The 17,434-nt window shown below is 41.8% G+C and overlaps 1 protein-coding gene and 1 long non-coding RNA gene across 2 annotated transcripts in view; both read left to right on the plus strand.

The window, feature by feature from the left end:
* Positions 1-915: 915 nt before the first annotated feature.
* LOC117153067 lies at positions 916-3,202 on the plus strand. The gene is made up of 3 exons (XR_004463484.1): positions 916-967; positions 1,140-1,209; positions 3,158-3,202. It is a non-coding gene; the product is annotated as an uncharacterized LOC117153067 (long non-coding RNA).
* Positions 3,201-17,434, plus strand: part of LOC113168135 (NACHT, LRR and PYD domains-containing protein 12-like) — a 41,466-nt gene continuing 27,232 nt past the window's right edge. The window contains 6 exon segments of the mRNA XM_033326633.1: positions 3,201-3,328; positions 3,495-3,569; positions 4,050-4,128; positions 4,289-4,517; positions 4,688-6,485; positions 6,749-6,922. Of these exon segments, the coding sequence (XP_033182524.1) occupies positions 3,201-3,328; positions 3,495-3,569; positions 4,050-4,128; positions 4,289-4,517; positions 4,688-6,485; positions 6,749-6,922 (2,483 nt within the window).

Genomic DNA, 17,434 nt, shown 5'->3' on the forward strand with positions numbered 1-17,434 from the left:
AATAGTAGTAGTAGTAGTAGTAGTAGTACCTAATAGAAATAACAGTGAGGACCAAGCGGTTGTTTGTCCACCTCCATAAAAGTGAAGCAGACAGCTGCTTATAGGATGTTTTTGGTGAATCAGTCTAAGATCAGGCTCAGAACCCACAGCAGTGTGTCCAGAGTTTTAGAAGAAGATCTTGAGGTTATAAACACAAACACACAGCAGTGCAGAGTGGTCATCAGCTGTGTCTGAACAGACCTGAGTCACCTCTGACTTCACTGAAGATGTGTTGTAGCACAATCTTTATAAAAGACAAACATATGTTAAAATGTTTTATGCTGACATATTGAAATAACGCTTGAGTACTTGTACTGTTGTTCTTCATATGTCAGTAATAGTAAAGAATTTGAAGTGGTACTTCTACTTGTAGTGAGGTACTCTGTAAGGTTTTCATATTGTGACTTGAGTTTTGGGTTTGTTTACTTCTACCACGTGTTCAGTCTTGTAGATATTAGACTGATTCACCAAAAACCTCCTATAAGCAGCTGTCTGCTTCACTTTTATGGAGGTGGACAAACAACCGCTTGGTCCTCACTGTTATTTCTATTAGGTACTACTACTACTACTACTACTACTAAAACTACTACTACTACTACTACTACTACTACTATTTAGTATGATCTCTTCTATAATTAGACCTCGATTCTCACCTTGCTGTTGTTCATCTGTTTTTCCTCTCGTCTTCTTCTCTTTCTGGTTCGACAAACAGCAAGTTGTTCATCTAGTTTGTTTCCATTCTGTGACAGATTAAATTTAGAGTAGGTGCACATTTTATAGTGAAGACATGAAGGTTTGGCTGCACACACGCTAAACGTCAGTTAAAATAATGTAATAAAAAATAAAACTTTATATGAAGAACAAATCTCCTTTTTACCACAGACTGAAGAGAAGCTGCAGAGGGATGAAGTTCATGGGGAAAAGCTGAGTAAGTGGAGCTCTTGATTGGTTTGATTCATCTTCATTAAATGAACCTGGTTTTGTCCTGTTAGTTCCAGTTCACTCTTTCAGTCAGTAGTGGAACATGGACACAGCAGTCTGTCTCTTATTGTGAAAATCTGCTCCTGTTCCTCCTTCCTACCTGTCTTACGTCATTCCAGGTAACAGCTCACCTGTGTCAGAGTCTTTTCTCGGAGAGTCGTCTTCTTCTCCACTTTGTCTGAATCTCCTGTAAGTTTGCTTTGTTTGATTCTTTCTCTTTGGTTCCGTTCATTGAACTAATGAAGACTAAAGTTCACTAATAGGAGGTTTCACTACGGTACCGATCCAGGACCGTGGTTCCACCTCGTCTCTCTTCCTGGTTCACTTTATTTATTTATTCAGTTTAAAACCGTCTTTAATGGACATAGAGTTAGTGGATGGTCTCTAGTTGAACACAGAGTCGTTGTTACTGTGGAGCTCCACTTACTGAGGACTGAAGGCAGCTTTTCCTGCCTCCATCAGCCTGTGGAGGAGGCGGAGATGAGCCGCTGCTCTCCCGCTGTCTGAGCCACTAAATGCGGTCTGAGCTCGGCCGGACAGCCGCTGGAGAACAGCTCCGACTTTCTCTGTCAGTAGATCCTCACTACAGGACTCATGGGGTCAAATAATGTTCAGATAGAATAGAAGAAGAAATAAACACATTAAGTTTCTTATTGTTTCAGTGAGCAGTATAAATAAATATGGAGAGATGGGACATGTTGAGTCTACATTAATCTTAAATCTTGGTACCATTAGGTAATAATACTGCAGTACTAATATTCTGATAGTATATTACTTTAATCGACCTCCGAACCCGAAACGTTCAGGTGTTAAAATTACAAAATAATGTTCCACAGAGTCAAAGACTCTAAAAAAGATCTAAAAACAGAAGAAAACCATCATCTTAGATCAGGTTTCTATATTCAGTGATATCTGTTTCCAGCCTTATATTATTGTTCATTGATCGACCTTTGAAGAAGCCAGATTGTGTTTCTGCAATAAGGTTTTAATCCCTGTTTGAAGGTGAGTGGTGAAAATACAGGTAAGCAGAGTTTCTAAGAGTGATGGACGTCTGTTTTCTAGTCATCTGGAGTCTTTATTAGGTTTTGCAGTTTATATGATCATTTCTGTCTCATGTCAGTGGAAGTTTTCAAGATTCACATATTTCTGAAAAAACATGGAATATGAATTCTCTAATATCTTCTCAGAATTGTCTGTAGAAATCTCCTGTGAGACCGTTTGAACCAGGAGCTTTGTTAAGAGAGAGGCGTCAAATTACTGCATCCAGCTCTTCACTGGTTAGAGGGTTATCACATCTTTATTCACAGTAATCGACTACTTGGGCTGTAAATGTTAATGTATCATTTAAAAATTCCTCAAACTGTTTAAACAGAATTTAGAGCTATAAAGGTGACATTTATGTTCTATGTTATTAATTAGAAACAATAAAATACTGTCTTTCTCATTTGTTCTTTTTTCAAGACACAAGAATAGGCTGAAATTTTCTCACCTTCTTTAATCCATCTGACTCTAGATCTAATAAATGCACATGTGGAATATATATTTCATCCTTCTTGGGCTGAGAAAGCTTCTGCTACAAACACAGCTCATGTGTACAGGAATCATTAGAGTAGATTGTTGTACAGCAAACTGCTGATTCTCAGTCATTTCCAGACCTACAGTGTAGTAAGTCTGTTTGTAGAAACTCTATTTAGACTTTGATTTGACTGAGGCACAGAGGAAGTTTACTGTACATGCAGTTTTTAAAGTATCTCCATGATTTTCTCAGATAACACAGATGATCAGATTATTATTCTGTGTTTATCTGTAAATGTTGTTTAGTGGTGGAAAAGTTAGTGAAGTATCAGCGTCAGTCCAAATGACTGAGTGAATGTAAATGTTGGTCCATCATCCTGTGTGTGCTGGGCTGCAGCTTCATGCCTCCATCTAGTGGACTGATAGTAGAAGTAGAGCAGCTGATGGCAGCTTCCTCTGCCTCCCACTGCTGTCTGACTGCATTCAAGTGACACTGATATGAAAGAGGAAAGAAGAGCCAATCAGTGGAGGAGCAGCTGATCTTTGTCCAGGAGAAATGATGGAAAGGAGGATTTCAGTTTTCACTGCACATCAATGATTTGTGTTTCCTCTCCACATGAAGGTAGAAAGTGTGTGTGAGCTGATGTGGATGTGGATTCAGCAGCATGGATCAGTGTGAGGACAGAGAGGAGGGAGTCCCTCCCTCTAAAACCACTCTGTGTGGGGACCATGAGAGCCAGACCAAAGCTCAGAGGTGAGATGACTGAGACCATCGAACTGATTCTGTCTCCAAGTCTCAACTAGAATTGAATATTTCATCAGGACATTTTTACTATTCTTCTGATTCTATTTGTCATTTATGAAGGAAACTTTGACTGAATATGTGAGCGTCACCAAAGTTGTTTTTCTATCAGGTCCCATCAAAGACCAGAATCTCCTGGACCAGGACCTGAACCCAGCTGTGTGTCCTTCAAGAGCAACTGGTCAACTGATCGTCTTATTGATTTTAAACAGCAACCTCCATCAGACACAGAGTAAGTTGTTGAGAGTTTAAAATCAGTGTGAACAATATGATGTAAACTTTCTCTGATGATAAATTGTTGTGTTCTTTGGATTTCTGGATATTTCTGATGTGATGTAATGAATGAATGAAGTTGTTCAAATGTGAATTAGTCAAAGTGAATTGTGTGAGCAGCAGCACTCTGCCTCATACTCACACAGTTCAACATATTCAGACTGGGAGCTGCCCAGTACAACCAGTGTGATCCAAGCAGACTCTGTCTCTAGATGCCTTGTTCCAACACTTGAGCATTGTTCAGTGAGGGAGGCAGAGATATCTGTTGTTCAGAGCTGCTGAGACTAAACCAAAGTGACTGGTGACAGTACAGCTTCACCACTACAGGGAGTCTCTGATTCACTGTTCACATCAAATCTGTCTTCATGGACCTTTACCTTGTGTGTGTCTCTGTGTGGACAGACATACTGTGAGCTCATTCTTGATGATTCCTCCACAGAGTGAACCAGGAGAGCTCAGAGGTTCCCAGTGGTCAGTCTGCCCAGCAGCATCCAACACAGCTGGACTCCATATTTCTGGTCTGTACATGTCCAACTACTACTTTTCCATCTGTTGTGTCCCAATAATCTCCATGCTGCACTTTTTAGACCAGTGGATTGTCAGTCTGTCCAACATGGATCTGATGTTTGGCTCCATGATTTGAGTTGGATTGTGTCATTCATATAGTTTCTGTTCCAGCTGCTGGAGGAGAACATTGTCACTTTTGTGAAGAACGAGCTGAAGAAGATCCAGAAGTTTCTGAGTCCAGATTACCCACAATGCTTAGAGAGTCAGAGGGAGGATGAGGAGGTGTTGGATGGTGAGGATGAAGAGCAGAGGAGGAGCAGCAGAGAGGCATTTCTGAAGATCACTCTGAACTTCCTGAGGAGAATGAAGCAGGAGGAGCTGGCTGACTGTCTGCAGAGCAGTAAGAGGATTTCTCTAAACATTTAACATCATGGACAAATGAGACATTTACTGAGAGCTGAAGATGTGGAGTGTTAATATGTTGAAATGTGAATCATTTAGGGTCATGAAACTGTCAAACTGTGTTTTCATTAGAAATTATATTGATCATGTTTTTGTGGTTTCATTCAGGAACTTCAGCTGCAGTTTGTCAGCGTGAACTTAAATCTAAACTGAAGAAGAAGTTCCAGTGTGTGTTTGAGGGGATTGCTAAAGCAGGAAACCCAACCCTTCTGAACCAGATCTACACAGAGCTCTACATCACAGAGGGAGGGACTGGAGAGGACAATGATGAACATGAGGTCAGACAGATTGAAACAGCATCCAGGAAACCAGACAGAACAGAAACAACCATCAGACAAGAAGACATCTTTAAAGGCTCACCTGGAAGACAGAAACCAATCAGAACAGTGATGACAAAGGGAGTGGCTGGCATTGGGAAAACAGTCTTAACACAGAAGTTCACTCTGGACTGGGCTGAAGACAAAGCCAACCAGGACATACAGTTCACATTTCCATTGACTTTCAGAGAGCTGAATGTGCTGAAAGAGAAAACGTTCAGCTTGGTGGAACTTGTTCATCACTTCTTTACTGAAACCAAAGAAGCAGGAATCTGCAGGTTTGAAGAGTTCCAGGTTGTGTTCATTTTGGACGGTCTGGATGAGTGTCGACTTCCTCTGGACTTCCACAACAATCAGATCCTGACTGATGTTACAGAGTCCACCTCAGTGGATGTGCTGCTGATAAACCTGATCAGGGGGAACCTGCTTCCCTCTGCTTGCCTCTGGATAACCACACGACCTGCAGCAGCCAATCAGATCCCTCCTGAGTGTGTTGACATGGTGACAGAGGTCAGAGGCTTCACTGACCCACAGAAGGAGGAGTACTTCAGGAAGAGGTTCAGAGATGAGGAGCAGGCCAGAAGAATCATCTCCCACATCAAGACATCACGAAGCCTCCACATCATGTGTCACATCCCAGTCTTCTGCTGGATCACTGCTACAGTTCTGGAGGATGTGTTGAAAACCAGAGAGGGAGGAGAGCTGCCCAAGACCCTGACTGAGATGTACATCCACTTCCTGGTGGTTCAGTCCAAAGTGAAGAACATGAAATATGATGGAGGAGCTGAGACAGATCCACACTGGAGTCCAGAGAGCAGGAAGATGATTGAGTCTCTGGGAAAACTGGCTTTTGAGCAGCTGCAGAAAGGAAACCTGATCTTCTATGAATCAGACCTGACAGAGTGTGGCATCGATATCAGAGCAGCCTCAGTGTACTCAGGAGTGTTCACACAGATCTTTAAAGAGGAGAGAGGACTGTACCAGGACAAGGTGTTCTGCTTCGTCCATCTGAGTGCTCAGGAGTTTCTGGCTGCCCTTCATGTCCATCTGACCTTCATCAACTCTGGACTCAATCTGCTGTCTGAAGAACAGTCAACATGTCTTGGGCTTAAACTGTTTAGGCATAAACTAATACATCTCCATCAGAGTGCTGCGGACAAGGCCGTACAGAGTCCAAATGGACACCTTGACTTGTTTCTCCGCTTCCTCCTCGGTCTTTCTCTGCAGACCAATCAGACTCTTCTACGAGGTCTGCAGACAAAGACAGGAAATAACTCAAAGAACAATAAGGAAACAACTGAGTACATCAAGAAGAAGATCAAAGAGACCCCCTCAGCAGAGAAAAGCATAAACCTGTTCCACTGTCTTAATGAACTGAATGATATTTCTCTTGTGGAGGAGATCCAACAGTACGTGGACTCAGGAAGTCTCTACACAGATAAACTATCTCCTGCTCAGTGGTCAGCTCTGGTCTTCATCTTACTGTCATCAGAAAAAGATCTTGACGTGTTTGATCTGAAGAAATACTCTGCTTCAGAGGAGGCTCTTCTGAGGCTTCTGCCAGTGGTGAAAGCTGCTAAAAAAGCTTTGTAAGTATGTGGATAGTTGAATGATCTTTAAAGTCCTCACCAGAGAATCCACATATGAAACCTCAAAGTTAAAATAACTGGGAGAGACCCAAACAGTTTAAATTTCTTATTGTCAGGATTTTTGACTTGTAGAATTTTCTCATCAGAACTTTAGTTTCAAGATATACATTTTTTACATTTTGTAGTCTGATTATATTTTATTTTATTTATTTATTTTACAGATTAACACAAATATTGTCATGTTATACATCACTGTTTTTCAGACTGTGTGGCTGTAACCTCTCAGAGAGAAGTTGTGAAGCTCTGTCCTCAGTTGTCAGCTCCCAGTGCTCTGCTCTGAGAGAACTTGACCTGAGTAACAACAACCTGCAGGATTCAGGAGTGAAGCTTCTGTCTGCTGGACTGGAGAATCCACACTGTAAACTGGAAACTCTCAGGTCAGGTCAAGTTACTGTTTTTAATAACTTTTTTAAATAATTTATTTCACTGTTGTATCTTGTTAGTTCAGGGTCAACATTAAAGGTGATTACTGTCAGGGAATGGAGTCACAAGACTGAAGTAATGCAAAGAAAAAGATTTATTATAACACAATCTCAAAAAAAGCGAAAACAGGAAACTAACTAGAGGGAGGTATCAAAAGAACACAGCAAGAAACTGGTCTAAACAAAAAAAATGTGAAAACAAACATAACCTAAAGCACGGTGGGCAACAAAGTAACAACAGAAAATCACTGCAGAGACACAGTTAAAAACTCACACTGGCTGAGGTACAAAGTCTGTTATCCAAGGTCTGGTGAGTGAGGGAGAAAAGGTTTGAGAAACAGGGCTGGAAGAAATCACTAGAGGACGAGGGCAAGGTCCAGGGTTTTACATGGGCAGGGAAGCAAGGCTGGGAACAAGGCAGGAATATGGATGGAGAGTCATAGTCAGAACTGACAATCTAGCAGGGTACTGAGGGCTGAAGGGAGCTTATAAAGGAGAGGGTGAATACAGGAGGAACTGATCAGTAATTAGTGCAGAGGGAATGAAAGAGTAAGTCAGTTCATGTATGGGCATAGCAGGAAGTGGCTGGAGAGCAGAGCAGCAGGAGTGGGCCCAGGTGAAAGAGAGAGAGAAACAAACTGGACCAGCATCAGGCAGGAATTGTGACAATTCCAGTTTGACACAAATGTTGTCATGTTATAAATCACTGTTTTTCAGACTGTGTGGCTGTAACCTCTCAGAGAGAAGCTGTGAAGCTCTGTCCTCAGTTCTCAGCTCCCAGTCCTCTAGTCTGAGAGAACTGGACCTGAGTAACAACAACCTGCAGGATTTAGCAGTGAAGCTTCTGTCTGCTGGACTGGAGAATCCACACTGTAAACTGGTAACTCTCAGCTCAGGTCAAGTTTCTGTTTTAAATAACTGGAGATATTTAAAATGTCCATAACTGCTCCCAGCCAGATTAAACTTGGTAATTTCATAAGTTTTAAGTTGTAAAAGTTTCTCATCAAAATTTTTACAATATATGAAATAACTGTACTTTCTGTCTGATTTTATGTCTGTGTTGTATCTTTTTAGTTCAGGGTCAACATTACAGGTGATTACTGTCAGGGAATGGATTCACGAGACACAAGTAATGTAAAGAAAAGGATTTATTATAACACAATCTCAAAAAAAAAGAGAAAAGGAAACTAACAAGAGGGAGTTATCAAAAGAACACAGCAAGAAACTGGTCTAAATACAAAAACATAGTGACAACAAAAAACAACCTGAAGCACGGTGGGGAACAAGGTAACAACCTAAACTAGAGAAACAAAGTAACAAGAGAAAATCACTGCACGGACACAGGCAAAAACTCACACTGGCTGAGGTACAAAGTCTGTTATCCAAAGGCTGGTGAGTGAGGGAGAAAAGGTCTGAGACACATGGCTGGAAGAATTCACTAGAGGGCGAGGGCATGGTCCAGGATATAACATGGACAGGGAAGCAAGTCTGGGAACAAGACAAGAAAATGGCTGGAGAGTCATAGTCAGAACTGACAATCTAGCAGGGAACTGAGGGCTGAAGGGAGCTTATAAAGGAGAGGGTGAATACAGGAGGAACTGATCAGTAATTAGTGTAGAGGGAATGGAAGAGTGAGTCAGTCCATGTATGGGCATAGCAGGAAGTGGCTGGAGAGCAGAGCAGCAGGAGTGGGACCAGGTGAAAGAGAGAGAGAGAACAAACTGGACCAGCATCAGGCAGGAATTGTGACAATTCCAGTTTGACACATTTTTGTCATGTTATACATCACTGTTTTTCAGACTGAGTGACTGTAACCTCTCAGAGAGAAGCTGTGAAGCTCTGTCCTCAGTTCTCAGCTGGAAGTCCTCTAGTCTGAAAGAACTGGACCTGAGTAACAACAACCTGCAGGATTCAGGAGTGAAGCTTCTGTCTGCTGGACTGGAGAATCCACACTGTAAACTGGAAATTTTCAGGTCAGTTCAAGTTTCTGTTTTAAATAACTGGAGATATTTAAAATGCCCATAACTGCTCCCAGCCAGATTAAACTTGGTAATTTCATAAGTTTTAAGTTGTAAAAGTTTCTCATCAAAATTTTTACAATATATGAATTAACTGTATTTTCCTGTCTGATTTTATTCCTCTGTGTTGTATCTTTTTAGTTCAGGGTCAACATTACAGGTGATTACTGTCAGGGAATGGATTCACGAGACACAAGTAATGCAAAGAAAATAATTTATTATAACACAATATCAAAAAAAAGAGAAAAGGAAACTAACAAGAGGGAGTTATCAAAAGCAAGAAACTGGTCTAAATACAAAAACAAAGTGACAACAAAAAACAACCTGAAGCCACTGGGGAACAAAGTAACACCCTAAACTAGAGATACAAAAGAACGACAGAAAATCACTACACAGACACTGGCAAAAACTCACAGTGGCTGAGGTACAACGTCCTTTATCAAAGGTCTGGTGAGTGAGGGAGAAAAGATCTGAGAAACAGGGCTGGAAAAAATCACTAGAGGGCGAGGTCCAGGGAATATGTGACCTGAATGCCACAAATAGAAAAAAGAACAATTTTTACCTAAACTATAAACAAAACATTCATTTTCTTTCATCTCTTTATTGAACAGACATGTAGCTCTAAACCACACCTCCATTCTTTATTTCATTGATTGGACTCCAGGTTTGCTAACACCTGACTAAAGTTGGCGTTGTGACATCAGACAGTTTTTCACTGACTTTTTCCACCATCACTCTGTATGTTTAATGTTTGTGTTCAATGAAGACATGAAAGATCAGGACTCTTCAGGTGTTTTTATCAACTTAGAAATATTGTGTTTGTTTATATTTGTTACATTTCATGAACAACTGATGGAGAAGAGGAAGTTAAAAGTTCACTTTTTCTTTCGACTGTGTGGGACTGTGTAATTTTGCGTCAAATACAAATAGGAATATGTGATGTTGGTCTGTACAAAAAAACCCAGCACCAAGTCTCCTGTGTGTTGTTTTGTGTGTCTGCAGACTGTCTGGCTGTCTGATCACAGAGGAAGGTTCTGCTTTACTGGCCTCAGCTCTGAGCTCCAACCCCACCTATCTGAGGGAGCTGGACCTGAGCTACAATCATCCAGGAGACTCAGGAGTGAAGCTGCTGTCTGCTGGACTGGAGAAGCCACACTGGACACTGGACACTCTGAGGTATGGAGAGGCCTGCTGCAACCAGAGACAATGTCTGATGGAGGAGGAAGTAGGGATGTTAATGATTAAGTTTCTTTAGATGAGTAAAACAAACACACCTCTTTGCCATGAGAAGAAGAAAAATGTGTCAGCATCAGTTTGTGTCTCACCAAGAAGTCGTGTTGACTGCAGCAGGAAGTAGTTTTGTGCTGGAAACATTTCCTCTCAGCTGATGACAAATCTTCACTGAAGCACTTTACATTCAGCAAAGAAAAGAGGGGAGCTCCTGTAATTCTGACATCAGTGTCTCATTCTGACTTTGGGAACAAATCTCCTCATGATGAAATCAGGTGTTACATTAGATTCTGTGAACTGAGCAGGAAATCCATCCACCTTATAGGAAGAGTTTTTATCCACAGAATGACAATGAATGGATATCAGAGGGTTGAATCAGGTCACAGCATCATGTCTCTGTCTCCTCAAATAGTGATGATTGAAGCATCTTCACCTTCCTGAGATCCTGATCTTGTCATGATGAGATCTTGTGTCATATATAAAGTAAATCAAAACTAGAACATGTTCATTTCATCATTACAACCTGTCAAAGAGGAAAAACTCCTTGTTGTTCCCAGTTGAAGAATTAGTTTGTGATTGAATGTTTTTCTCCTCAAACTCCTGTTTTCACTTTCTGTCTCTGGCTGCTCCAACAAATCTGACACCAAATCAGATGAATCCACAAAGTCTGTGTGTAATGATCAATATCCAGTAGCTGGAGGTGAACTAGACTTCCTCTGAACACAGGACAACGTGTGAAGCTCAGCTGAGATCAGTCCACAGACATTAGAGAGAGGAAAACACACACACAGAGTCCATGTATGTGGAGTTGAGCCTCTTGGACTTTGCTCTCCAGTTTCCTGCTTCCTGTGGTGTCACATTAGTTTGTCTGGTGACAGAGTGAGACTGAAAGCAGGTGTCTGACACCAAAACTGCTGTGAACTAGAGAATTGAAATCTTTCCTCCATGTCACCTCCCTGCTCCGTAGAATTCCAAGATAAGGACTCCAATTCCTTAGTTGTTTGCTGAATGTCCATCCCTACATACAAGCCTCCATTAGAACAGAACCAGAACACACTGTGTGTATGAGAGCCATGTAATGTCCATGTGTGCATGCTGAAAGAGAATGTGCTGCTCTGACCCCCCTCCTCCTTTCAGGGTGGAGCCTGGTGGAGTCCGATGGTTGAGACCAGGTCTGAGGAAGTGTAAGTGTGTTTTTAATGAGACTGATGAAAACAAAGCAGCAACATTCAACCATCTTCAAACTGTCACATCACTCATTCAAATCCCTGATGTCATGAGTCCTCATCAAACTGATGATAGATTAATAACTGCAGCTGGATTGTGTCTTGTTCTCTCCATCAGATTTCTGTCAACTCACCATCGACACAAACACAGTGAACAGACAACTACGACTGTCTGAAAACAACAGGAAGGTGACACGTGTGAAGGAGGATCAGTCATATCCTGATCATCCAGACAGATTTAAACAGTGTCGTCAGCTGCTGTGTAGTAATGTTCTGACTGGTCGCTGTTACTGGGAGGTCGAGTGGAGCAGATATGTTTATATATCAGTGAGTTACAGAGAAACAAGAAGTTTAGGAGACACCCAAGACCGTGTGTTTGGATGGAACGATCAGTCCTGGAGTCTGAGATGCTCTGATGATCGTTACTCTGTCTGTCACAATAACAGATTTACATCCATCTCCTCCTCTGTCTCTCACAGAGTATCAGTGTATGTGGACTGTCCTGCTGGGACTCTGTCCTTCTACAGAGTCTCCTCTGACAAACTGATCCACCTCCACACCTTCAACACCACATTCACTAAACCTCTTTGTCCTGGGTTTGGGTTCTGGTCTTTTGGTTCCTCAGTGTCTCTGTGTTCAGTGTAGTACTGAGAGTGTCGTCCTGTCAGAGAAACGTTGTCTCTGTTGAACAGATAGTTCAGTCTCTACATGTCTGTCTCTTTCACTCACACACACGTTTTCAGATTCATGGATTCAATCAGTTTCTTCTTGAACCAGTTCTAAATGATTCCTTGTAAACTTGTTCCTCTTCCAGTCCTTTAAAGATGAAGCTCCGATTATTCCAGGATCCAGATGTTGAGGACTTGTTCTGAAGTCTTGTTCTGTCTTTTGTCTCTTTCTCTTTTTGATCCACTGACATTATTAGACATCAGTGCTGCTGTTCATAGTGACGTCAGCACAAATGACCCAACAAGACCAAAGATTCAAGTCAAACACATCCATGAATTTCATGAAGGAAAGTTTCCTGACTTTTGTTCTCCAATCATCTTTATTTGGAGTTAAATGAGTCCAACTAAAGTCAGATCTCCTGAAATGGTGACGATTTGAAGTGACTTGACATTTTAGTGATACTGACCAGGAGTGGACTCACTGTTGTTGTGGACTGTATCTGTAAGTGCTGCTGGTTCATCTACAGCATCCACACACATCTGGAAACACATCTGTGTGTCTGACTTGATCAAACAGTGACTCCTGCAGCTGCTGGACCAGAAGCTTTCAGAATAAAAGCATGTGTTTGTATCCTGCAGCAGGACGTCAGTGTGTTCCTTCAGGCTGCTGTATTGAACCAACATACTAAGCTTTTTTTAGATTTAAGTGCAGAGAAAGTTGCGGAAGACTCCTGTTATCAGCGAGAGTGATGTAGCTGAGGGGGGTAGGTCATTCCATCATTGTGGAACCAGAGAGCTGAAAAGTTTAGCCTGGAATCTTATTTAAGGTGAGGTGAGTGGCTCACAAGATGCTGTTTGCTCACAGAGCACAGTGTGTGGGAGGGATTGTAGACCAGGGTGAGGGAGTTCAGGTTGGCTAGTGGTGCTGAGTTGGCCTGATGCAGCTGCTACCTGGTGATTGTCAACACTTGTCTTCGTCCTTGTAGACTCTGAAGATCATGTCTCTGATTTTAAACTGGTTTATGTTTGAAAATTTATTTTCTTTCCATATTGAGACAGTTCCACAATTTATCTCCAGTAACTGATAGACTAATTGAAGTATTTGATATTTCACCACTTCTGAACATTTCAAAAACTTTGACTGTACCACCCAAATGTTTGGCTTTGTTTAAATTTAAATTGGATCTTGATGTTTCAGTTTGTACTTAAGTACTTAGTAGTTCTGTCATCTCTTATTACCCCAAGAAATGTATTGTCTTGTACTATTTCAATGTCAACTCCATTTATTTGTATATGTATCTGTGAGTTTATTTAGCAATTTCCAAATATCATGATTTTTGTTTTGCTCAAGTTTAAAGATGATTTTTTTCCCCATCACAACATATGTTGACTTTATGCATTCTTTCATGACGTCCTCAAGCAACTGTTGCAAATCTTCCCCAGAACAGAAAATATTTGTATCATCTGTAATTAATACCTACCATAATCACTTAGACACTAGCACATATCATTGATATATAAAATTAACAGTTTCGGGCCTAACACTGGCCCCTGAGGGACACCATGAGCAATGTCCAGACACATTGAGCAAGAGTTTCCCAGCTTCACAAACTTCTTTAAACTTCTTTCTTTCATTAAGTTAACTCTTTACCCACTCTAATACTATCCCCGTGATCACATACCTTTCCAGTTTATTTAAAAATATGTAATATTTGATTGTACTGAAAGTTTTTTCAAGATCAATGAAAACTCCCACGGCATATTTCTTTTGATCTATAGCAGTTGTGATCTACATTTACATTTAGCAGACTTTTATCCAAAGCGACTTACAAGGGTAGGCAGGGCAGCGTGGGGAGGTCTTGCCTAAGGACCCCTACTGGTGGAATTTGAACCCCAGTCTCCCACATGGGAGGTGGTGATAGTACCACTGCACTACCCAGCCGCCGTGATTTCCTCTACTAATTCCATTATTTCCAGTGATGTAGATCAGTTTGTTCTGAATCCATATTGACTGTCAGTGAGTAACTGGAGCTTTTCTAAGAATGTATCTAATCTATTGTGGAAGTGAAGAGACAGGTCTGTAGTTTGTGAAGTGGTGTTTTTCCCAGTTTTGTACAAAGGTATAACTTTAGTCATTTTCATTTAGTTTGGAAATAAACCTGTTTAGAATGATAAGTTACATATGTATGTTAATGGTGTTGAAATTCTATCGATGACCGTTTTTACTAATGTCATATCAGTGTCATTGCAATCAGTAGATTTTTGCAGACATTCTGTCATTTTAGAAGTATTAACTTTGTGTACCTACAACCTGGAAACAAGAAGCTATTCAGGAAGTGTTTAGGACAAGTTTCGTCTAATTCAGATAGTTAAAAGTTGAACTTCTAAAGTTTCCAGATGTATGATGGTGTCATTCACTCCAACTTGGGTTTGATGGTCAGAAGGAGCTGCATTGTGTCTGTAGATTTAGAGAAGGCGTATGACAGGGTGCAGAGGGAGGAGCTGTGGTACTGTATGAGGTCGTCTGGAGTGGCAGAGAAGTACGTCAGAGTAGTTCAGGACATGTATGAGAGAAGTATGACGGTGGTGAGATGTGCTGTAGGTCAGACAGAGGAGTTCAAGGTGGAGGTGGGACTACACCAAGGATCAGCTTTGAGTCCCTTCTTGTTTGCTATGTTGATGGACAGGCTGACAGATGAGGTCAGACAGGAATCTCCCTGGACAATGATGTTTGCGGATGACATTGTGATTTGTAGTGAGAGTAGAGAGCAGGTGGAGGAACAGCTGGAGAGGTGGAGGTTTGCTCTGGAAAGAAGAGGCATGAAGGTCAGTCGTAGTAAAACAGAATACATGTGTCTGAACGAGAGGGATCAAGGTAGAAGCGTTAGGTTACAGGGGGCTGAGGTGAAGAAGGTGCAGGAGTTGAAGTACTTGGGGTCAACAGTTCAGTGTGATGGAGAGTGTGGAAAAGAGGAGAGTGCAGGCAGGTTGGAGCGGGTGGAGGAAAGTGTCAGGAGTGTTGTGTGACAGAAGAGTGTCAGCAAGACTCAAAGGAAAGGTGTACAAGACAGTGGTGAGACCAGCTCTGCTCTATGGGTTAGAGACGGTAGCAGTGAGAAAGAGACAAGAGGCTGAGATGGAGGTAGCAGAGATGAAGATGTTGAGGTTCTCCTTAGGAGTGACCAGGTTAGACAGAATAAGGAACGAGTACATCAGAGGGACGGCTCACGTTGCCTGTGTTAGACAAAGTCAGAGAGGCCAGACTGAGATGGTTCGGACATGTTCAGAGGAGGGATAGTGAGTATATTGGTAGAAGGATGTTGGAGATGGAGTTGCCAGGCAGGAGGGCAAGAGGACGACCAAGGAGGAGATATATGGATGTTATAACAGAGGACATGAGGTTGGCTAATGTTAGGGTAGAAGATGTTCATGATACATTTAGGTGGAAAAGGATGATTCGCTGTGGCGACCCCTGATGGGAAAAGCCAAAAGAAGAAGAAGAAGATCATGGTCACCCACACACACCGAGCTGTGTGTCCTAGCTTGGCGTCTACCTAATAGGGAGAATAGGGGGTGTGTGATGTCACCAGGTGAGTCCTGGTAGGAGCCTTCACTTCTCATTGAACTGTGGTGTTTGTTGAATTTGCATGATGCTCATATAAATACACCATCACAGCGAGTCGGACTTGATCCGTTGAAGCAGCTCCAGAGGAACCAAAAGGTCGGATCCCGTGAAAGGTTGGATTGTTCTCCAGACTACTGTAGCACACTTGGTGATGGACAAACACACCGAGGCTGTGGAAGAAGGGACGGAACAAGTGCAGCATGATGGTGATGTGTTCAGATGGTTTGGGTTTGATTCTGTACTGTCATCTGTCTGTGCCAGCGTCCCTCACATTTCCCTCTGGGATGAATCAAGTCTCCATAAACTGGGGATGTTCTTCAAACTCTGATATTAAAGTCACACATGACTTTGAATAAACAACAAAGGCGTGAAAAATAAATACTGTTTCTACCTGGTTTTGAACTGGAGACCTTTCACATGTGATGCAAATGTGATAAACACGACACTACAGAATCCACATGAGATGTCAGGTTTAGGAACATTTAATAACCAACTGTGCACGAAGATGCTGCACGACTTTCAAAGTCCAGATAAAATGACAGTTGTGTAAAGAGCTTTCATGATAAATAAACTACCGTATTTTCCGCACTATAAGGCGCAACAAAAAGGTGTCAATTTTCTCAAAAGCAGACAGTGCATCTTATATTTTGGTGCGCCTTATATATGGATCAATATTGAGCCGCAACAGGTCTCGCAACTACGGTAAACAGCCGCTGACTCCATTATCCCTCATAGAAGAAGTAGCGCGCGGTGCATGCTGGGATATATGACTTTGCCTAGCGTGCAGTTGTTATGCCGAGTTTTGCATGCCTGCCGACATCTGCATCCCCCACTCTAATCAGGGAGGAGGATGCAGATCTCGGCAACTCTGAGTTGCCAAATATTGCACCCCCTCCCTTATTAACTGTAACACACGTTATAACAAAATGCTGTCATTTGTCCATCTTTTAGATTATTTTAATCTTTTATTTTAATAACGCAAACAAGACCTCAACGCAAACAAAGAGAATGTCAGGTTGCGGCTATCCACAATGTCTGCCAGGTCGACAGTCATACCGTGTCAGAAACTGACCGATCTACAGGTGAGAGGATACAACTCAAACAAAAGAATCCCATTGCCACCTGTTTTCACACGAGAGTTCATCCCAGCCAATAGGTTACACATTCCAACAACTGAAACAGCTCAAAAATGGCCTCATCTGCAACAATTGGCAGAAAAGATCCCACCACAGTTGGACTGTGAAGTAGGCCTTCTCATTGGCTATAACTGCCAACGAGCCCTTCCCAAGAGAGATCCTGTCTGGTGAAGAACATCACCCATATGCACAACGAACTGATCTTGGCTGGAGTATTGTTATCTCATATTCAGCAAGTGATGATAGTGATGCAATAGGAACCAGCCACAGAATCATAGTGCGACAAGTGACACCAGCTGTGCAAGCATCAGTTCAGCTAAAGAGAGAAGTTCACTTTGTTTGTAGAACTCAAGTCAAAGAGATCCATCCATCAGACATAATTAAAACTCTTGAGTCAGACTTCACAGATCATGCTACAGATGATAACCCAGTTTCTCAGGAAGACTTCTCTTCTTGTCTAAAGTGAAGGCAGGCATAAGGCAGAAAGAAGATGGCCACTATGAGCTCCCACTTCCTTTCAAGACAGACAAACCTAATCTTCCAGACAATAAACAATGTGCAGTT

This window comes from Anabas testudineus, chromosome 18 (assembly GCF_900324465.2).
Source record: "Anabas testudineus chromosome 18, fAnaTes1.2, whole genome shotgun sequence".
In the NCBI taxonomy this organism is placed as follows: Eukaryota; Metazoa; Chordata; class Actinopteri; order Anabantiformes; family Anabantidae; genus Anabas; species Anabas testudineus.